Source organism: Aplidium turbinatum, chromosome 17 (genome assembly GCF_918807975.1).
Source record: "Aplidium turbinatum chromosome 17, kaAplTurb1.1, whole genome shotgun sequence".
In the NCBI taxonomy this organism is placed as follows: Eukaryota; Metazoa; Chordata; class Ascidiacea; order Aplousobranchia; family Polyclinidae; genus Aplidium; species Aplidium turbinatum.
Window position 1 is genome coordinate 1810706 of NC_137488.1, and position 24394 is coordinate 1835099.

General features: G+C 38.3%; 1 protein-coding gene across 3 annotated transcripts in view; it reads right to left on the reverse strand.

Moving 5' to 3' along the window:
• LOC145786331 (vacuolar protein sorting-associated protein 26B-like) overlaps positions 1 to 24394 on the reverse strand; it is a 46784-nt gene that overhangs the window by 11122 nt on the left and 11268 nt on the right. For all 3 annotated transcript variants that reach the window (XM_082597969.1, XM_082597970.1, XM_082597968.1), the window contains exons 3-7: positions 21741 to 21895; positions 4466 to 4622; positions 1316 to 1480; positions 568 to 743; positions 200 to 342 (exon numbers count right to left, since the gene is read on the reverse strand). In XM_082597969.1, coding sequence (XP_082454095.1) covers positions 200 to 342; positions 568 to 743; positions 1316 to 1480; positions 4466 to 4622; positions 21741 to 21895 — 796 coding nt within the window. The remainder of the gene's footprint in view (positions 1 to 199; positions 343 to 567; positions 744 to 1315; positions 1481 to 4465; positions 4623 to 21740; positions 21896 to 24394) is intronic.

Genomic DNA, 24394 nt, shown 5'->3' on the forward strand with positions numbered 1-24394 from the left:
CAGTACGTTGGTATGTTTGCAAGACATGGTGAAGGTTGGAATGAAAATCTAATCAAAAGGTTGTAAAATAAAACCGATGCAAGACACATAAAGCACGAAAATTGGCTTCCTTGCAATCTTGTCTTGTAAATCTTCAACCACGGAGCATAAGCTGGGATACAAAAAATAAAGCAGACATGACGTGATTGACTTGACGTACTTGTTGTTTAAAATATCTTCGATCTTCTTCATCAATGAGAACCAGATTGAGAAAATAGCGAACAGAAAACTTTTTGTTGACATCCTTCATGGAGGGAGTGAGTTCATTGCCGCCCAGGAATAGACGGATGGGGATGGATTCTCCTGGAAACAAACAAAGTGAAGTCATGACGAGACGAAACCTCAGTCAGGGTCTACACGTTCATGCCACCTACACGTTCATGCCACCTAAATCCTTATATCTATGTTTACCAAACCATTCTCACCTCCTTGCGACGTGACATAGGTGTTGTTCATGAATTTGTTTACAACACTGTGGTAGTCTTAAAATGGTAAATTCTTTTCACAGCGTCCACTACGAAGTCTCACCTTTGACTGGAGCTCCGTCCATGATCTCAAACTTTGCGATTGTGTCGTCCTCGTGGAAGACATTGGGACCAGATCCCGTCGACTCCCTCTTGATGATGTGAATCTCCATGTGCTTGATCTTGACACGAACAAGAAGGAAATAAATCTTCCCAATGATGGCATCCTTCAAATGATACCTGCATACAATATTAATATGGAACACAGCTATTGAGCTACCGTCTGTATCCCAGGCCAGCCTACTCCATGCAAACGATCGATTGATGATACGTCACAAGATTATCACCTTTACCGTTTTATCGTAAAGTTTCCAGCCTGGTAAAGTTGAAAATTTGTGACACGAGAGTCGAGACTCAGTGAACCATAATTGTAGAGTGAACACTGAACAGTTCATGTACACTGTACAGTTGTTGGCTCATTTAGTCCAAGGAAATAAGAAAATAATTTCCACCTTCTGATTTCGTTCACTTTTAATCCACAGTTAAGGGGCAGTCGAGCAAACATTTTTGCAAAATGAGGACGTATAAAAAGCATCTGGGAAGTTCCTCAGCTTTTTCAGGGCAGGAGACGCTCTTACGTCGAGATTTCAAAATGCACCTTCAACCAAACATCGGTGCACTGTATCAGTACCACACAACACACGCAGTGGATGTGGCGATCTAGTGTGGGACTGTGGTCACCACCGCTTACTGCGTATCAGTTAAACTGAACACCTACAAATGCTGCAGGGATGATGAGAACAAGATCTTACTTTTGTTTGTTGTATTCAAACTCGATATGGAGGCAGTCCTCGATGCCAACCTCCATCTTGATGCTGTTAAGGTTGTTCGGGTATGTACTGAGGGTGTGGACGACAAACTCCAGCTCCCGGGTTAGGTCGGTGAGCCGTCTTACAACCGATACTTTAAGAAAATATCTAAACAATGTAGATTGTAAATATTGTGTGAAATGTAGAGGTCAGCTAAGTTTGAACCAATGAAAAAGAATCAGTTCTACTATCCGGGACATTGCATCATATACAGATGTGATCCTTTCTAAGGAGGTTTTGGATTACTAAACCAATTTTACCGCAATTGCATTTCTATGCTTTCGAAAGATAACCTCTTTACAATGAAAGATGTTTTGTGTGCTTTTCCTTGGAATGTATTATGCAACAATTGTTACAATCAGCTAGTTGGCGTAACTAAAACTTTTCAAAGTTAGCTAACTAGACTGAGAAGTGAGTGGTCTTTCTACCAAATTCTAACAAAATGACGTCCAGCCAAAAATCTCGCTTTGGCAAAAAACACTTTTTCCATCAGGTCTTTAACGTAAGAAGAGTGAAACGTTTTTCATTCCTTCGTACTTTCATCATTTGATTTTTTGTGCTGTTTGCTTTCAGGTTAACTGAAGATGATCTAGCTGTTAGCTGATCCAAATCGATTTTAGCTATCTATGATTGAACTGACTCGTGTGAAAATAAATCCCTTTGCATTACGAGACATGTAACCGAGTCGTTTATATCAAGCATTGTTGTGGGTTTGTCACCTGTCAGAAGATTTTTTTTTTCTTGAATTTTGTTTAGAGGTCTCATAGTTTCTAGCAATGAAGCTGACGTGGGTTAGGCCTACAATCAGGGAGGACAGAGAGGAGGTCGGAAACTTTCTTTCCTGGGATAACGGAGCATCACAAAAGAAAAACGAGCCGTTTTAACTTTTGTGGGATTCTTTTTATTGCTCAAATGAAGCTTTGCCAAGTTTTATTTCAAACGATTGTTTCATGTTTTCCTGAAACGTGTAAAAGTAGATCGCTTCACTGTGTACTTAGATTCCACAGGTCACAACTTGACTAATGGTCTGTGTTTCCTTGTTTAAAATGGTAGGCCATTGCAAATATTACTTTTGCAATAGACAAGATATGATACACAATACACATCTTCTAAAACAGCACTAACAATCATTAGAGAAAAAAAAACTTTTTTGAAGTCTCATTAACATTTTTTACTGTGAAAAAATTCTTTGCACTACAGTAGTATTTGAAATATCACTATATTGATAATATATTGATAATATAATAGGACAACTCAAAATCAGACATCATAAATTGTTTTCTTTTACCACAAGTGTACTGAGAGATGAATACTCTGTCACGGTTTCAGCGAGATATACTAAGATGGTGCTATCCTGTGCTTGCTGTGGCAGTAGATGAGGGCACCTGATGACAACTTCCCAAAACCGACAGAATGCAGTTTTTGCAAAAAAATTTGTTCGCTCAATCTCATTCCGTCAACCTATCCAGTGCATGAGCCGTTTTCAATCCGCAACAAATTTCACGGCTGGAAATTTGGTGAAGAGCGGTTCACAAACTGCTAAAACACGCCGAAAAAATAAAATCGGCAACTACAATAAGTAGCAAACTGCAAGTATAAAAGGGCAATTAAAAACTCTACAACAAAAAGTTACAATTGGATTAACCTAATCCAGTAGTAAGTCAAGTATAAGGTTAAGTGGTGCCTTGAATGGGCGGTCGAGATACTCTGGAAAGAATTTTGAAATATCATTGCTACGTCAAAATCATGAGGTACAGATTAAAATTTTTGTTTAATAATCTTTATGAAGTGAAAGATTTCAATAACGGCGTTTTGTTCCTTAGTTTTTGGCTTGTCCATGTGAGTTCTATTGGGCGACACCGTTAATTTGCGTATTGTGATAACGCATATGACGTTGCTAAAAACAATGTCCTAATTTAATGCCGAGGATAAACACTTTATTTAATAGGATTAATACACATGAAAATCAATCTTTTTGATTCAAATTATTTCTTGCACACACACATTTTGTAATGTTTCCCGACCAGTTCGAATTTGTCTCGAATGCCTTGCCTACAGTTGATCACAATCAAATAGTCTTTTGAAATGTTTTCACCTCCTCAACATGCGTTGTACTTGCATATGGCAACACCTTGCGTAATTGCCGTGAATTCGTAAACTATTCATTTCAAGACGATGTTTTGTTGTGAGTTGTGACCGGAAAGAAAAGCATATTGGTATTCAAATCATACAACATATAAATTGAGTATGTGACCATCTGAAGCAAAATTATATACTATTATATTATTATACTATATATACAAAATTATTATACTATACTATTATAATGCAGAAAATTCTGTAGGTACATCAATGCAGGAATTGGGCCAATGAGGCCTGTTTATTATAATATAAATAGTTTGAATTTCTTATTGTATACAAAGAAACAAGCTGCTTTTTTATTGTTATTGAACCAAGAGCTTGCTAACAGATTCCTTTCTTTTTTGTCACCCATTGTACAAGCAACTCACTGATAACTAAAACGCTGCAAACTCCCCTAAGTCCTGGGGCGCTAAAACACAAAGTCTGCAAGAATCATACAGGTATTGACTGAATGACAGCATTAATTAAATTAATGGAGGCCCACTAGCCTATCTTGTAGACTACATTGTAAACAACATCTTGGTACATTGTAACATTGTAACATTGGTACATTGTAACATTGGTACATTGTAACATTGGTACATTGTAACATTGGTACATTGTAACATTGGTACATTGTAACATTGGTACATTGTAACATTGGTACATTGTAACATTGGTACATTGTAACATTGGTACATTGTAACATTGGTACATTGTAACATTGGTACATTGTAACATTGGTACATTGTAACATTGGTACATTGTAACATTGGTACATTGTAACATTGGTACATTGTAACATTGGTACATTGTAACATTGGTACATTGTAACATTGGTACATTGTAACATTGGTACATTGTAACATAGGTACATTGTAACATTGGTACATTGTAACATTGGTACATTGTAACATTGTAAAACAACATCTTGGTAAATTTCACCAAGGAAAAGGTAAAAATGTAGCTCACCGCAACCGGACGTTGCTCCCGAAGTAGGATTCATATGGCTTCTCTACATGAGGAAATTCGAAGGAATACGCTTTGCTCTGGTTGAGTGTTCCCGGGGTGGCGAGCTGCTTCGTCAGTGTTGTGAAGTCGTGTTGGTTTGTTCGGTCGTAAAGTATTTCTGCAAAAGACAAAAACTTAACTCGCTTGAGTAGATCTCTTGGTATTGAAGAGCAGGTTAGAGAAAGAACAACTAAGATATTATGGAGTTACGTAAGACATTGTTGAAAGTGGTGAGATTAGTCTTCAATATGTCTTTATTAAAGTTTTTATTATGTCACTATAAAAAGAAAACTAGATGATATAATGGAAAAACTTCGTTGCCTCAATGAAGTGGTTTTCAATCTTTTTTGTTTGTGGGCCATTAAAACTGACAAAAGTTTGTGGCGGCTTTTTAGTAGATTATTATTACAAGAATTATAATTTGATAGTGACTTTTTGTTCGTTTTTAAAATTGAAGTTATCTCTTCGATCAAATAGAAAATGGAAAAAGCAAGTCGAGAACTCGACAAGAAAGGACGTTTTGGACAGATTGATGTGGAGGTGACGGGTCTGCTACTATTCGGTGAGAGCCCGTTTCGGTGAGTCCGATTCGGTTATTTTTTGAATTTTTTTTTTTAAATTATTGGGTACCGCAGCCTAATGAAAATTCGTCATGTCAGTTCAGTTGAGTTATTTCTATTTGTGACCATCATACCAAAAACAATACACGTCAACATAGCAAAGGTCGAGAAAAAAGTAGAAGCGACAAAACGCGAACGTTAAAACGTGCTTGTGACCGAAGTAAGTTATTGAGTTGAAAGAAATTTGGCACGGTCGCAACACCTTCAGAAAAATTGATGATATGAAGAGAAAAAAAAAAGATGTTACAAACCAAAAAAATAAATCATGTTTATCTCCATAAGTTAGTACTTCTGAATACGGTACCGTAGTTAAAATGATTAGTTTGAATCAACAAACGTGTGGCCTACAGCTTGGATTGAAAGGAAATTATCGGGTACCGTAGCCTAGTTATCCCGACCAGCAAAAATTTGTTTCAAGAATCCAGTTAGCTTAACAGTTCATTTTTACATTGTAGTAACAGATAACCAAATGTGTGGCCTATCGTTTTAACGTCGCTAAAGGTTGAAATACCGTAGCCCGACCAGCAGAAATTGCCGTTTTTACATCGTTTTAACGTCGCTAAACGTTGAAATCGTGTAGAAAAGGGAACTTTGCTGACTAGGATACATTGAAACTGAGAAAGATTCACAGAAGCCTTTCGATTTGTTCCAAGAACCCAGTTAGCCAAACAGTTCATTATTACATCGTAGTAACAGAATGAAAAAGCTAACCAAACGTGTGGCCTACAACTTGGATTGAAAGGAAATTATCGGGTACCATAGCCTAGTTATCCGGACCAGCAAAAATTTGTTCCAAGAACCCAGTTAGCCTAACAGTTCATTTTTACATTGTAGTAACAGATAACCAAATGTGTGGCCTATCGTTTTAACGTCACTAAAGGTTGCCTAGTTATCCCGACCAGCAGAAATAGCCGTTTTTACATCGTTTTAACGTCGCTAAACGTTGAAATCGTGTAGAAAAGAAAACTATTGCTGACTAGGATACGTTGCATTTGTAAGATTATGTTTTTCAAACACTGTTTTACTGATGCATACTTTACACCTTTTGGTTTTGTCATCTCCTTTTGTTGGTGTAAAATTCGTGTGTTTACTTATATCGTTTTCTGCATGTTCGCGCCAGCAGTGAAAAATAAAATTGAATTGATATTCGAATCGTCAACTAGTATTAGAAAATTCCAAATCCAACGACGCCTTTTGCTTATTTAGAGAATATTGTATTTTATTCCACAATATCGTTTCTTTTGCATTCCCACAAAGATGAATAAATTAAAATGATATTTAGCGAACAATTTTTGAACTATTAAATTAAAATGTTTGCTCACATAATTATTATTATTTATTTGCGTCAAAACAAAACAACAAAAAAATACGCAAACTGCAAATGCACAAAGGTCAGAGAGTCACTTTGGATGTCATCAGTTTAAAATCTCACTAAATAGGCTATCTAGCCTACTGTTACTAGTTTACATACAATGGTAATGTTCGGAATGGCCCGTTTCGGTGAGTCCGATTCGGTGAGTCCGATCCCTTAACGGGGGATTTTTTCAATTTTTTTTTTTTAATTATCGGGTACTGTAGCCTAATTATCATTGCCGTTTTAGGGTTAGGGGTTTGGGGTTAGCGTTAGGGGTTAGAGGTTAGGAACTCACCGAATCAGACTCACCGAATCGGACTCACCGAATCGGACTCACCGAATAGTAGCAGACCCGGTAATGTTACATGTTAGAAGAATTTGAAAGTACCGTTATTCACAAGCGCGTCACACTAGTCAGCAAAAAAGTTCTTTTTTTACATAGAATCAACCTATTCAGACACGAAATCAATGTAAAAAAAAACGATAGTCCAACTGGATGATTCACTGTATTCAGACGTTGAATCAATGTAAAAATGAACTGTTGGGCTAACTGGGTTCTTGGAACAAATCGAAGAGCTTCTGTGAAGGTTTATCAGTTTCAACGTATCCTCGTCAGCAAAAGTTCCCTTTTCTACACGATTTCAACGTTTAACGGCGTTAAAACGATAGGCCACACATTTGGTTATCTGTTACTACAATGTAAAAAGGAACTATTAGGCTAACTAGCCCTTAGGCTAAAGCCCTAAACCCTGGCCATCCGCTACACACAACCACGCTGAGATATCCACCAAAGCAGCGGCTAAAATCAAGAAAGCCATTTGTACGCGCTGCACAAGACCTTCTGGCAGCCTCTGGTGGAAGCCCTAGCAAACAGTGGTGCCACGCGGCGTGGTGTGAACAATGGTCAAGCAGTACGTCCCCACTTTGCCAAGTATTCAGATCCCCGTCCGAAAACCAGCTGGGACATGGCCTCTCTAGACTTGCCTCATCAAGGCGTAACCGTTTGCTCACTGGTGTTGGACGCTATGGTGCAGACATGTTGCGCTGGGGCTTGGCAGAGAGTGCTGCTTGTGAGTGTGGCGAAATGCAGACGGCAGCCCACATTATCAAGGATTGCCGGCTATACAGACCACCCCATGGTATGGAAGGCCTAATTTCCATCGATGACGACACCAGGCAGTGGCTAACCAACGGATGCCCTGACATATAGCGACAACACGAGAGAAGAAGAGAAGGCTAACTAGGTTCTTGGAACAAATTTTTGCTGGTTGGGATAACTAGGCTACGGTACCCGATAACTTCCTAAAGTATTAACTTATAGACATAAACATGATTTATTTTTTGGGTTTGTAACATCTTCTTTTTTTATTTTCCTTTCATATCTTCAATTTTTTTGAAGGTGTTGCAAGCAACCGTGCCAAATTTCTTTCAACTCAATAACTTACTTCGGTCACAAGCACGTTTTAACGTTTGCGTTTTCTTTTCTACGTTTTTAACATTCATTAACGTTTCGCTTTGGACAGATTGATGTGGAGGTGACGGGGTCTGAAGGCGATTTCAGCACGTAGATGTGTATCTGGTCTCTCTCAACAACGGGGACGTCAACCGATTAAAACTGGACATACATACAAACAAGGCAGGTAGCATTGTTAAGTATAGGAGTTGTGTCATAAGCTTAAGCAATTAAGCATGCTATCAGGTTAAGCTTGTTTGCTGATTGTCCATCTCATTTGATCACAATGAGATACAGTAATTCAAGTTTCAAAGTACGTTAAGCGAACTCTAATCAAGTTTTATATTGCTTTCATTCCGTCAAGCTTCATTCTGTCAACCCAGCAATAGAAAACCATTGCGATTTAAGATTTATCAAAGGCCCTTTCAGAATGCAATACAGACGAAATCGGTTAATAGTATACTGCTTAAACGTATCAATCGTTTATTTGAATCAAAACCTGAAATCCCAAACCAAATCCAATCTAATGTTAAGTAAAAACATTGGTTAAACGTATACCGCTTAAAAGAATAAGTCGGATAAAAGCATCAGGATTTGCTTCATGTTTGCCTACTTCATTCATTTATTCGTATAATTGTACCCGTAAGCAAAAAGAGAATGTCTCTTTTTGTCTGCAATTTTCAAAGGCGAAATGAAGCAAAGGTGTGACAGACGCAAGCGATCAAAACAAAAACAAGTGTCTGTAATCCCAGGCCATAATCTCATGTGCTAGACATCGCACTGCAAACAACCAATTTTCGCACAGCTGGGTTTCATTAAAACAGAAGAGCAGACAAAAGGAATAATCACACTTCCTAATAAAGAAGTTTAAATGCTTTTGATGTCATCCGTCGGCGACTGGCCTTCCAAGGAATGGATGCCAACGAATTATTTATTTCGGCTTAAGAGGGAAACATGTCCAAAAGTTTAAACCAGAAAACTTTGGAGAATTTTTTTTAAATTGCTGAATAAAAGTAGCCTACTGTTGTGAAATGCAGCGCGTAATTTCATTTGTGCAGTTTCGTTCAGTTGAAGAACACTGCAAATTAATTATTTTACCAAACAGCGCAAAAAACTTGAAAAAAAACCTTTGTGATTTCAAAACAAACAATAAGTGTGAGCTGTGTTTTTCTACCATACCCCTATTTTTGTAGGCCACATTCCGTTCTCAAAACTACACAGCTGGTAGGCTAAAAATAGCACGCTTGAATCAAAAACTTCAACGGCCAAAGTTCGCGTTGTGACGTCACAGAGATCGGTGAGATGAAAACAAGTCCGATTGCAGCAGTTTGCAGAAAAATGCTTTGATCGTTCAAGCTCTTCCCAGTCAGCAAAGCTGGTCTTTTTTACATTGATTCAACCTCTGCAGACAATAAATCAATGTAAAAAGAACCAGTTTTGCTGGCTGGAACATATCGCATAGTGTTATGTAACAGAAAACCAGTAAACTCTTTAACATTTAACCAGAATTGTAAACAGTTGTAGGAAGTATCAGTTTGTAATGTGCGTTGCAGCCTAATCAGCATAGACGTCTTCTCAACAATTATGCCATTCACCAGGGACCTTTCTTTTAGCAAATTGGTTAAACGAATCAATCGTATAATCGTATCAAAACGTCTGGCAAATAGGTGATACGATTAACCAATTTCGTCTGTATCAGTTTCAACAACAGAACATCACATTCAATAAATTTGTGACCTATCTGTTGGTCAAGTACAAACAGTCACACAGCAATTAAAGCAAAATTATGTGTTCCTTAGATCAAAATATTGAAAACTTTGGTCGTCGTCGTCGTCAGCGTATGCTCAAATTCTATGAATGGAGACAAAGGACCAGATGAACTTCAAGATGAAAACTTCCAGATGAAACTTTGGTGAAAAAGGGAATGCAATTGGGAGATTATTGAATCGGTAGTGGAGATATATATGTAAAGGAGACTGGGAAATAAGATGAAAACATTTTCTTCAAGTGGCGCAGTAATGAAAAAAAGTGAAATGTGAATGCAATCGGGGAATTTTTGAAGCGGCCTTATAGGCGAGTAAGAATTGACATAAAAATAGCCGGACCCGGACATTTTTGATAACAACCATTTTTCTTCATAAAAAGATGGGTTACCTGTTTGAGACCCCAAATCTAAAATTCGGCAAAATTCGGACTTAAGGAAAGGCCTTTTTGAGGGGAGCAATTATTGATCGGCGCGCCATCTAGCGGAAGGAAAATATAAGTATTTTCCGTCGTGCTAATTCGCGAATTTCAAGTGAAACAAAGATGATTAACATAGTGTCTAGAATCACCCTTCAGCAGAGTTCGCTATTTTACGTTGATTCAACGTCTGGCGACGTTGAATTGACGCAAAATAACATATTTTGTTTGCTGAGTGCCTCATGTAACAGAAACTAGGCTGCAATGATAGTGCAGTGGTTGTAAAATTCTGCAAAATGGTAATTACCCAAGACTGATTTCGGAAAATGTAATTTCGTCTGTTACAACGTATCTGACGAACATGAAAATTACGGGCACATAAAATTTGGTAATGATTTATACTTTGAAATTTCAGAAAGAAAAGATTTCAGAAAATGACCAGAACAAATGTTCTAGTTGTTATGTACAAAACCACATAGAAGCTCTTTCGAATGGTATCCTAAGATTCTGTTATTTATGCACCAGTATTAGGGTGGCCAAAAAAAATGGAAATTTTTTATTTTTGTTTGCACACCCTCTCATTTGAGGAGATTTCATGAAAAAATGACACTGTGAAAATTTGAAGTGAATCCGACAAGAGGAAGTGCTCTCCCACCGACCTCTAAATTTGCTTTCTTTGGCATAATTCATCAAAATTCCTTGAATATGTGACGTAATTCTTTTTTGACTTATCTACATTGCAGTTGCAGCATTTTTGTGTTAACCATTGTTTTACTCTGAATTTATGATATAATAAGTGTTTCCACATGCAGAAAAACATAAATAATGCACAAAATAGATCACATTAACAAGCGTTTGGAATGAAATTACATGCACTGAACTTTAGCGAAAACCGCATAAAAGTACGTTCACCAGTCACAATCGCAACGCTTCAGGTGATAACACATTGCCCAGAAAAAGCAAAAGAAATGTTTGTAAAGAGTCAAGCCATTGATTTTATTTAATGGAGCTGTTGGCATGTTGGCGTTTACTTGCACTTGTTGGAAGCAGCTTTCTGTGGTGCTCGATCACCTGATAGAGGAGCTGGCGCTGTTGTTCATTTTCCGTAAGGACTTCATTGAAGTCAGTAGCTAATTTGACTGCCCAGTGCCCGCTCTGCACAATCATTGACGACTTTGAGATCACGGCATGCAAGAACTAGCAGCCTTCGATTAAATGCCTGCTGCATGACAGTGATAGCTCCAGTGTGGATTCCGGTATTGCTTGATGTCGTGTCAAAACAAAGTGCAGCTAAGTGCTCTGCTACAACTCGTGTATGAATTCCACTACTTTTTGGCCCATTAGTGATCCCGTTCCAACAGGCAGCTTCGGAATGCCAAGCAGTATCTCAACATGTATACCAGAAACTACAATGGCCAAAGATTCGCACTTTGTGCCATTGGCATTAGTCAAATATTTACCATGAAAATGAACAACAAGTGAAACTGTAACTGTTGGTTTAAATTTTTGCAGCACTGCAGCTGCCAGGCTTTCACGTGAGGTGTTTCGAGCATTCATGACAGAGGAATGTGACATTGTCAATTCATTTATATCAATTCCAGCTGCAGCAAGAGCAGGAGTGACGATCATCATTGCTTGACGACTTGATGTTATAGTTCTGTTCAGTGCTGCATTAAACAGTAGATTATCGATAATGCAGCGTTTTGGTAATGGCTGCTCCTACTGGGTTTTCTTTTGTTTTAGTGTTATTTGGATTTACGGTGCAAACAGTGGGTCACTGGAAGAATCTTCATCATCTGCTAATCATTTTCAGATGAGAAAGCAGCAGCACTTGATGGTACTGGATCAATGCGATTTCCGTTGCGTCTCTGTTCATCATCTTTGCGCTTTCTATACTTTGCAGCAGCTTGCCGATGCATTGGGTCCTCTGTTGTCATCAGTATCTGTCATGCACCACCTTGGTCTATCAAAAACTGGCAATCTTCTGGTATTGTTATGTCATTCGCAGTTAGCATGTGCAATATCAAATAATGCACTTAATCTCTGGGTGAAGTTAGCTTCTGAGGTCAGCTGGGAAGCTGAATTTCGCCTCCCTTTGTGCTTTGATTCTCCTATATGCTCTTGACGGATGCGTTTTAGTTTGGTAACAACGTGAGTCTTTGCAGTGGTAGCGATATTAGCTTTCACTCACAAGAACTGTACTGCAAGCAAGTGGCAGTGTAACCTTATTGATCTTCATCTTGTAGAACCACACCCCATACAGGCAGCTGACATAGCCCCTCAAGGGAGTCAACACTAGAGAGTGGGTGTCCATTTGTTGACTCTCTTGAGGGCCATGTCAGCTGCCTGTATGGGGTGTGGTTCTTCGCCGTCTACTACGAGATGAAGGTCAATAAGATTACACTGCCACTTGCATGCAGTACAGTTGCAGATGAAGTAATATTAACTACTACCATCTATGCCACTTTTTGGTTTGCAGCACCTTCATCAATATCTGCCCCTACAAATGACCTAGCAATGTTACAGCTCACAGAGGATTATAAAGAGGTTGACAATGCAATTTCTCAAGTGGCAAAAAAAAGTTGAGGTTGCGCTTGTGGTACATCAGTGAGGATCTTGCTGCACTGCCTTTATTCAGTAATAATAACACAGATGATGAAAAGAAGGCAATCGTTAATGCTCTTAAGAAAGACCCATTACCCGAAGATGTTCGTCGTGTTGCCCCAAACAAAATTGTCAAGTTTTAACGTCTCTTTGGCACAGTTTGTAACATAGCGTTCACATAACCTTTTCGAGTCACTGCTTCTGTTGACACATGGCGTGATCGTGATGATTATAAAGAAGCATGCAAAGTTTGGCGTCATCTCAAAGCCGTCAATGATTGTGCAGAGCGGGCAGTCAAATTAGCTACTGACTTCAATGAAGTCCATACAAAAAATGAACAACAGCGCCAGCTCCTCTATCAAGTGGTCAAGCACCACAGAAAGCTGCTTCCAACAAGTGCAATAAAGTCAACCAATGGCTTGACTCTTTACAAACATTTCTCTTGCAATTTCTGGGCAATGTGTTGTCACATGAAGTGTTGCGATCGTGACTGGTGAACGTACTTTTATGCGGTTTTAGCTAAAGTTTAGTCATACCAAACGCTTGTTAATGTGATCTATTTTGTGTATTATTTCTGTTTTTCTGCATGTGGAAACACTTATTGTATCCTAAATTCAGAGTAAAACAATGGTTAACACAAAAATGCTGCAACTGCAATGTAGATAAGTCAAAAAAGAATTACGTCACATATTCAAGGAATTTTGACGAATTATGCCAAAGAAAGCAAACTTTGAGGTCGGTGGGAGAGCACTTCCTCTTGTCGGATTCACTTCAAATTTTCACAGTGTCATTTTTTCATAAATCCTCCTCAAATGAGAGGGTGTGCAAACAAAAATAAAAAATTTCCATTTTTTTTGGCCACCCTAACCAGTATGCTTATTAAACAGGAAGAGGCTTTTGCGAGTGATTTACAATGGAAGCAGTTGGAGAAGTTGTACAAAGATGTCTCATCAGACGAGATTCGATTAGATAAAATTAGGCTACGGACAGTCAAGTTTTAATTGACTTTCAATCTCAAATACCAAACTAAAGCAGAAAACTGTCGGTAATCTTTATGAAATTTGTGTCTATTATTCGAATGTATGTGAGATCTGAACGCAGCAGAGACTGGGCCTTGCATTTAAAGGCTACCAAGGACATGCTTCCCTATTTTGCAGCTTCTGTATAGCCTACAACCATTATTTGAAATGTTGTATTTTGTATCTTCAAGATAATGAAAACACATGCCATTGTCTTCAATCTACAATGGAGAACGGTCTATTCACTATCAGGAGACACAAAAATTTGTACTGGAGCGGAACATGGAGTGATATGAAGATTGTGCAAACGTTGATGAGATCAGGGAAAGCATCCGGTGGATTAATTAGCATAACTCACAGGGCATCTGCAAAGGTGAAATGGCTTTTAACTGCGCACATCCTGTCGCAGTACACCGAAGCACTCCGATTTCTCACAATGAAATTTTCTGGCACTTGGTCCCACCAACATCGAGATGGAAATATTAAGTTTAACTGTTTACATTTAAATAAGTTTTTGTCATTTTTGCAAAGCCACAACCCATTTCATACAGAGAGAGAAGATTTGTAGGCTACAACATTTCAACAGGCTTTATCGCTACTACTCGTGTAGATGTGGATAACGTCTTATTGGTAACGACATTATTCGCAAAATATGTGGAAAGAAGCTGAAAGAGATTTCGCTAAAAAGATCTGACCAAGCAAGTACCCTTGCCGTTATGCGAAAAGCCTTAAAATGTAGAGATGAAGAGGTACACATGTCATCCACCGAAATCTTTCACAGATTAACCTACTGTCTATAGCCTGTTTGCAGGGGACACTGGAACCGGACATATTTTCGTATGAACTTGCCAATGTTCCACCATCACTTTTCTCAGATGACAGAAGTACGCGGAAATCTCAGAAATCTGCATTGTTCAAATACACAATGTTGCAAAATGAGGATAGTTTGTGCACTAATTCTCCATTATCTTGTTTTCGATTGTATTTGATGGCTGCTGTGCTCTCATTCACCGACTTCCCTGGCCAAAAGTTGGGAATATGAAAAATTTGTTTGAAATCTTCTTTCAATTTCTTCTACGTGGGGAAAATAACAATATCAGCGTTGTTTTTAACAAATTATATTGAAACAACCAAAGGAGCAGAGCAAAAGCGCAGAATGCTGAACACATCTTGTCCCGACGTAGCAATTCGCTTAGACACACCCATCCCGGCAAATAAACCCGCGTTTTTATCAAATAAACATAACAAGCAAAATTTTATAAACTTATTTTCGGATAATCTTAGTAGTAATGGCATTATTGTAGACAAGGCCGAAGGATAAGGAGACGCTGATGTTGTTATCATCCGTAAGGTGCTGGAAGAACATGAAACGTTTGGTCAAGTAACTGTGATGGCTGACGATACTGATATACTCATCTTTTTGCTTTATCACGCACCATGCGGAAACAGCATTTATATGAAAACATCTAACGCGAAAATTTCCATTCGTCGAGCTCAGCTTGCTCTCGGAGAAAATATGCGCCGATCGTTGCTATTTTGCCACGCGTTCTCTGGATGCGATACAACAACCTGCTTTTAAGTAAAAGTTTTTAAAATTTTAAAAGGTCTGGACAAAGTGCAACGTAAATGTGCCGCCTTCAGAAATAAGGAAGCTTTAAAAGAAGACATTTCCAGAATTGGATAAGAATTTGCCCACATTCGGTTCAAGTAAGGGTTCTCCATGAATACTTTGAATTTATTGCGCTACAATTACGCTGTATCTCCAAAATATATATCAGTTGAAAGAATGCCTCCAACAAGTAGAGCATGCTACTTTCACAGCCTTCGTGTGCATCATCAAGTGTCAACATGTCGCCATTTAAAAACTGTGCTGAATCCTACTTTCTATGGGTACAAGGAAACAGCTTCTGGTCTGGTCCCAATAATGATAGATAATGAATGTGCACCCAAAACCTTTCAGAAAGAAATTAGGTGTAATTGCAAGAGCGCAAAACGTTTATGCACATCTTGTGGGTGTCCAAGAAAGGCTTTAAGCGCAGTTTTCTCTGTGCTTGTGAAGCTCGGTGTGAAAATTCATCATTTTTAGAGTGTTAGATACCCAAGAGATGTAAGTGTAGAATTATATTTACTTTAATAAAAATAGTTGTAGCTCTAGAATAGGACCTCAAATTGTAACTTTTGTAGTTTTTGCAAGTAAAATATTTTTTGCAATGAATGATTTGTAAATGAAAGTGAACGCATATATTAAATATACGCTGCTTTTTCTGTTGAAGCAAAGAAATAGTACTGAATAAACGACATTAAATTGTCTTCAGATAAACATTAATCGCTCAAATTGCTGATGTTCATCTTTTTAGTATACGTTGATTCTACATCTGCCAGCGTTGTATCACCATTTGTTTCAGTTGCTAATGTTCTTGAAGTGTCATATAGCCCACATTGAATTACAATTTAACGTAGGCGATTATAATTGCGTGAAAATCATTTTAAACTGTAATAAATGACCAAATACGTCACAAACATGGGTGTCGGCAGCAAAAATGCAGGGGTGGGGAGAGGCAGGGGTTACAAAGACACAATTTTTGAAGCCAAATTCATCTTGTAAGCTGCAACATAGGTAAGAAAAGTTCTAAATTTAAAGTAACATTTGAGTGGTGAGGTGCTAGAATTGTGAAAAAAACTACTGTTAACGTCTGATGTAAGTGGTTGTAGCGCCTGCGGCGGAAAAATATTTAGAGAAATCAAAAAAATAAAATAGAGTTGGTTAAAAACCTGATGGAAAAGTGTTTGCACGGAAGGCGAATCCGATTTTGGAAAATTGCACTCTTGCGAGCAAATTACATGTAAAATCATAATTCGGGGGAGGTAAGTGCCCCTTCCCTGCCAACACCTATGACCACAACCTTTTTAAATAGTTTTAATACACTTATCTTCTTGTGACTATTAATTACGTGTATATATGCGTCATAAGTTGCATTTTATTTAGAGCAAATATTTACAACCGCTAGATGGCGCGCAATGCAAATTTAAAATGCGGTTTTGGGCAGTTCCTTAGGTCCGATTTTTGCCTAATTTTAGAATCGTTGGTCTGACTACCAGACAAGTCTCCTGCAACCAAAAAATGGTTGTTATCAAAAATGTCCGGGTCCAATGTCACTTCTTACTCGCCTATTAGATTAAGGCTACGCATTCCATGCAGAGCATTGATAATTAAGAATATATATACTACAAGAGTCCAAGTCATTTTTATGTTTATCCAATTAGGTTTGTTAGCCAAATAGCTGCATTTCAATAAGTGACCTTCTCCTTGTACAGTTTTTCATTTAGTTTTAAAGGCACTAAACTTTTGTTTAAGGTTTTCTGATGCATTGTCTCTCTGATTAATGATTGATTGAATCTTTTCCCTTGATATGAGGGGAGTAAGTCTTTTAGGCACAGACAGTTAGGCGCCGGTCAAATAGGCGCACACACTGTGCCGTCTGGATATTTAGGTGCGGAGCATTGTGGCGCCCGTTCATTTAGGTGCTATTCCTAGTAAAGTCTGCATATTATATCAGCTTGGCAGGTAAGGCAATATTGTATTTTAATGCGCGTGTTCGGCATTTATTTGTTGTTAGTCCAGGCTTGCGTCGGCGAAAGCTTTATCAATAAATTATTAAAGTTTGTTGCAAAATGAGGATAGTTTGTGCACTAATTCTCCATTATCTTGTTTTCGATTGTATTTGATGGCTGCTGTGCTCTCATTCACCGACTTCCCTGGCCAAAAGTTGGGAATATGAAAAATTTGTTTGAAATCTTCTTTCAATTTCTTCTACGTGGGGAAAATAACAATATCAGCGTTGTTTTTAACAAATTATATTGAAACAACCAAAGGAGCAGAGCAAAAGCGCAGAATGCTGAACACATCTTGTCCCGACGTAGCAATTCGCTTAGACACACCCATCCCGGCAAATAAACCCGCGTTTTTATCAAATAAACATAACAAGCAAAATTTTATAAACTTATTTTCGGATAATCTTAGTAGTAATGGCATTATTGTAGACAAGGCCGAAGGATAAGGAGACGCTGATGTTGTTATCATCCGTAAGGTGCTGGAAGAACATGAAACGTTTGGTCAAGTAACTGTGATGGCTGACGATACTGATATACTCATCTTTTTGCTTTATCACGCACCATGCGGAAACAGCATTTATATGAAAACATCTAACGCGAAAATTTCCATTCGTCGAGCTCAGCTTGCTCTCGGAGAAAATATGCGCCGATTGTTGCTATTTTGCCACGCGTTCTCTGGATGCGATACAACAACCTGCTTTTAAGTAAAAGTTTTTAAAATTTTAAAAGGTCTGGACAAAGTGCAACGTAAATGTGCCGCCTTCAGAAATAAGGAAGCTTTAAAAGAAGACATTTCCAGAATTGGATAAGAATTTGCCCACATTCGGTTCAAGTAAGGGTTCTCCATGAATACTTTGAATTTATTGCGCTACAATTACGCTGTATCTCCAAAATATATATCAGTTGAAAGAATGCCTCCAACAAGTAGAGCATGCTACTTTCACAGCCTTCGTGTGCATCATCAAGTGTCAACATGTCGCCATTTAAAAACTGTGCTGAATCCTACTTTCTATGGGTACAAGGAAACAGCTTCTGGTCTGGTCCCAATAATGATAGATAATGAATGTGCACCCAAAACCTTTCAGAAAGAAATTAGGTGTAATTGCAAGAGCGCAAAACGTTTATGCACATCTTGTGGGTGTCCAAGAAAGGCTTTAAGCGCAGTTTTCTCTGTGCTTGTGAAGCTCGGTGTGAAAATTCATCATTTTTAGAGTGTTAGATACCCAAGAGATGTAAGTGTAGAATTATATTTACTTTAATAAAAATAGTTGTAGCTCTAGAATAGGACCTCAAATTGTAACTTTTGTAGTTTTTGCAAGTAAAATATTTTTTGCAATGAATGATTTGTAAATGAAAGTGAACGCATATATTAAATATACGCTGCTTTTTCTGTTGAAGCAAAGAAATAGTACTGAATAAACGACATTAAATTGTCTTCAGATAAACATTAATCGCTCAAATTGCTGATGTTCATCTTTTTAGTATACGTTGATTCTACATCTGCCAGCGTTGTATCACCATTTGTTTCAGTTGCTAATGTTCTTGAAGTGTCATATAGCCCACATTGAATTACAATTTAACGTAGGCGATTATAATTGCGTGAAAATCATTTTAAACTGTAATAAATGACCAAATACGTCACAAACATGGGTGTCGGCAGCAAAAATGCAGGGGTGGGGAGAGGCAGGGGTTACAAAGACACAATTTTTGAAGCCAAATTCATCTTGTAAGCTGCAACATAGGTAAGAAAAGTTCTAAATTTAAAGTAACATTTGAGTGGTGAGGTGCTAGAATTGTGAAAAAAACTACTGTTAACGTCTGATGTAAGTGGTTGTAGCGCCTGCGGCGGAAAAATATTTAGAGAAATCAAAAAAATAAAATAGAGTTGGTTAAAAACCTGATGGAAAAGTGTTTGCACGGAAGGCGAATCCGATTTTGGAAAATTGCACTCTTGCGAGCAAATTACATGTAAAATCATAATTCGGGGGAGGTAAGTGCCCCTTCCCTGCCAACACCTATGACCACAACCTTTTTAAATAGTTTTAATACACTTATCTTCTTGTGACTATTAATTACGTGTATATATGCGTCATAAGTTGCATTTTATTTAGAGCAAATATTTACAACCGCTAGATGGCGCGCAATGCAAATTTAAAATGCGGTTTTGGGCAGTTCCTTAGGTCCGATTTTTGCCTAATTTTAGAATCGTTGGTCTGACTACCAGACAAGTCTCCTGCAACCAAAAAATGGTTGTTATCAAAAATGTCCGGGTCCAATGTCACTTCTTACTCGCCTATTAGATTAAGGCTACGCATTCCATGCAGAGCATTGATAATTAAGAATATATATACTACAAGAGTCCAAGTCATTTTTATGTTTATCCAATTAGGTTTGTTAGCCAAATAGCTGCATTTCAATAAGTGACCTTCTCCTTGTACAGTTTTTCATTTAGTTTTAAAGGCACTAAACTTTTGTTTAAGGTTTTCTGATGCATTGTCTCTCTGATTAATGATTGATTGAATCTTTTCCCTTGATATGAGGGGAGTAAGTCTTTTAGGCACAGACAGTTAGGCGCCGGTCAAATAGGCGCACACACTGTGCCGTCTGGATATTTAGGTGCGGAGCATTGTGGCGCCCGTTCATTTAGGTGCTATTCCTAGTAAAGTCTGCATATTATATCAGCTTGGCAGGTAAGGCAATATTGTATTTTAATGCGCGTGTTCGGCATTTATTTGTTGTTAGTCCAGGCTTGCGTCGGCGAAAGCTTTATCAATAAATTATTAAAGTTTCCGAACATGACTGAGTTCACTTTTAGTGAGTCAAATAATAACTACGCTAAACATCAGTAAAAAATATACCGCAGCCTATATTCAAGTGGATGGTAGGCTTGAGTGAAGAGTGACTTAGTTTTCCGTCAAAACCCGACTAGGTTTAATAACGAGCAAAGTCGCACCATTATACTTGCAACTTGTAGCCAGGGTTCATATGCCTTATAGAAATGTATTCATGTAGTAGAGCGTTGTCTCATACGTACTTGCCGTACGACCAATCCATCCCGAGTAGAAGTGATTGCGAAAGATAACAGATTAAGTAAAGTTCCATCTAGCTGCAACCTGTGTTCAGGATGCATAGCAAATGTCCTATGAAGATGTGCTAATATCAAGAGTAGTAGAGCGTTGTCTCGTACCTCATCTCCACACGCGCATTAACAAAACAACATATTTTTCTGTTCAATGTAACATTTTGTGTGAAAAGCATTGCCCTACCTGCCAAGCTTATATAATCTGCAGACTTTGCTAGGAATAGCACCTAAATGAACGGGCGCCACAGTGCTCCGCACCTAACTATCCAGACGCCTCAGTGTGCGCGCCTATTTGATCGGCGCCTAACTGTCTGCGCCTAAAAGATGTGGACCCGATATGAGAAGCTAAATCCTGGCAGTTTTGCAAATTTGCAGTAACAGAGTTCCCACTATGGACAGTGGGTCTGCTACTATTCGGCGAGTCCGATTCGGCGAGTCCAATTCGGCTAGTCCGATTCGGCGAGTGCCCTATTCGGCGATTTTCCAAATTTTTTTAATTATCGAGTACTGTAGCCTAATTATCATTGCCGCTTTTACATCGTTTTAACGTCGCTAAACCTTCAAATAACCCCGTAACCCTTAACCCGGTAACCCTTAACCCCGTAACCCTTAACCCCCTAACCCTTAACCCCCTAACTCCAACCCTAACCTCTAACCCCAACCCCTAAAACGGCAATGATAATTAGGCTACGGTACCCGAGAATTTTTAAAAAAATTCAAAAAATTGCCAAATAGGGAACTCGCTGAAAAGGGCTCTCGCCAAATAGGGCACTCGCCGAATCGGACTTGCCGAATCGGACTGGCCGAAACGGACTCGCCGAAACGGGCCATTCCGATGGACAGTTTGGCACTCCTAACTAGAGTTGAAATCTGACAGTGTATGTTGTTTAGTGAAGTTGTTTCTTATGTAATTTCTGCACTTAATTATTGTACCTATATTTTGGTATTATTTTTCTAAATTTTCTATAATGTTTGGGCAGCAGTTGACTGATATTTTGGTCTTTCACTGCCATCCATGTTGTGCGAATTGTCTGTGTTGATTGTGTTTTGTATAACTTTTATTTTTTTGCCAATAAAACAAATAAACTGAACTAATCATCTGGCTACATTTCCGCGCATTTAGCACTTCACAGCACCTCTAAAGTAAATACAAGCACATTCAGTTGGGGGATGCTGTTGCAGAGATTTTAAACTGCTAATGCAGGCCCGGTCATCGAAGTCGACAAGTTGAAGCTTTGTGATGGCCAAAGCATTTGTGCAAAAACATTAAAAACAGTGAAGAATATGATAGTGACACTTGACATCACTCACCTATTTGTCCAATCAATTCAATTTTTATTCCTTTGTGTTCAAGCTTGGTACCTGGTTTGAGCACAATGTTGATGGCACCAGACACAGTTTCACCATCATAGTAGATACACAAATTTGCAGTTTTGTTTTCAGATATTCTGTGTTCCATCTTTTTTCTAGTGAAATAAATACAAAGGAAAGTCATCATGTTTTTAAGTTGATAAACTTAATGACTGAATTTATGAAATAAAAAAAAGAGCCTTTCAGTTCAGATTATTTCTTTTTGTTGGCAAAAAAATCCTAGTTCGCACAAGGATGGCAACAAAAGGCCAACTGGTTGCCAAAATCAGCTGTCACCATCGTTGGTGCTGACACAGCTACTTATTTAATGGACGGAATGGCCAGTTTCCGAGAATCCAATTTGGAAAAATCCTGATTCGGAGACAGGCTTTTTCGGAGAAAGTCCTTTTCAGAGATTTTTTGAAAATTTAACGATGCATTCTGTTTCTTTAGAGAATTTTGTATTTTATTCCACAATATCGTTTCTTTGGGTCTGCTACTATTCGGTGAGTCCGATTCGGTGAGTCTGATTTGGTGAGTTCCTAACCTCTAACCCTTAATCCTAACCCCGAACCCTAAAACGGCAATGATAATTAGGCTACGGTACCCGATAATTTTAATAAAAAATTGAAAAAATTCCCCGTTAAGGGATCGGACTCACCGAAACGGGCCATACCGCGTTTCTTTTGCATTCCGACAAAAAACAATAAATTGAATTGAAATTTAGCGAAAAATAAAAAGCGAATTAAATTTATTTTTGAACTATTAAATTAAAATGTTTGCTCACACAAAATTGACATGTATCCTGCGTTGCCGTCTGTATGCAAACTTAGAATATATTCGAATCCTCAACTATTAGAAAATTCCAATCCCTAGTTTAACAAGTCAATACAAAAACGCCGGAGATGATTTAATCTGTGTCACATAACAAAACAAACAAAAAATAACAGTTAATGCGTCCATTTGGAAATCATGGCTGATTATTACACTACACAGGCCTGGGTTTTTTTTTTCGGTTACTTGTCGGTCATTGACCGATTTTTTAGCGATATGTCCGAAAAAAATATAGTAAATTCGGTCAAAATGTCCGAAAAAATATGTAGTCCACCTGCGCAAATCGATTTCAGTGATTGCAAAGAAGCTTCTTACGCCACTCTACGATTTTTTGTCAATCGGAAATACAAGACATAGACTTAGTGTTTAAACGTTGATCCAATGTCTTATTATATGTAATAACGCAAATACAGAAGTAACATTTCCCAAACGTGACTGACGTGGTGCTTTCAAGTGTGACGCAATGTTGCGTTGCCTTGGAAAGGTCAAACCGCTTGTTAGAGATTGATCGGTCCGTTCTGTCAATTGGGATATTTTGTCAGCATGTTGCATAATTATATTACAGTAGAATTCGCCTATAGTGACTTTGGCTATAGTAACACTTCGCCTATAGTGACACTTGTTGCAAAGTCCCGTTTGCATACGCAACAGTTGAGTAGAATTCGGCTATAGTGACACTTCGGTTATGGTGACACTTTTCCCGCGGTCCCTTCAGGTGTCACTATAGGCGAATTCTACTGTATCAATTTTTGAGCTGGTGGTCAACCCTTTCGAAATGTTATTGACCAGACCTTGATAAACAACGAAGTATCCCTTTGTACATTGATCCAATGTCTCATTGCTTGTGATAAACGCAAACATAAAAGTAACACACTCAAAGACTTCAACTTTCTAGAGTTATCCCAGCATATTGCATAATAAAAACAGAGAGAGACTGTTCACCAGGCATTTTATAATAAAAGTAATTTGCGTTCTTCTGGTGACTATTTACTAGGTTACCTCCTGATGTTAAAGATGATAACTAGCTTTTGTATTTCCGACGTTTCGTCAGTCAGCACGACTGACTGAACAGGTTGTGTTAGACAGTAAGCTTAATCAAAGACTATTTTCAAACTATTATCAAAGAATTTCCGACGTTTCGTCAGTCAGCACGACGTTGCTGAACAGGTTGTGTTAACCTGTTTTAGCCACCTTGATAAAGTCAGTCGTGCTGACTGACGAAACGTCGGAAATACAAAAGCTAGTTATCATCTTTAACATCAGGAGGTAACCTAGTAAATAGTCACCAGAAGAACGCAAATTACTTTTATTATATTGCATAATGTTGTTAACTTTGGAGCAGGTGATAACCTCTGTGAAATGTTTGACTCCACATCAATATATAGTGATTTTGTGTGATGGTTTTTGCAACGTCGTACTCCACTCCATTAAAAACTTTAAATTTGAAGTAATGCGTAATTGCGAACCAGGTGACAATTGGCGGAAAGTTTTAACAATAGCTGCGAAGCGTGGCATAGATTGGCCAACTTTGGCAGCTAATTGCTAATGCTTTGCTTACTTTTAATGAAGAGATCGCAACCGCAAAACGTGGATTCAGTTAGCTTTCTCGGTTGCAAACTCCAGCAAAAAATTGCTTGCGTTGTTCAATGTTCAACTGCAGATAAACTTATGCGTTTGACGCATAAGCACCGACTTTTCAAAAAACCTTGGGGGGCGTGAAAGGTGATGACGTCATAACCATAACGCAATTTTACTCAATTAAAATAGTCTTTGATTAAGCT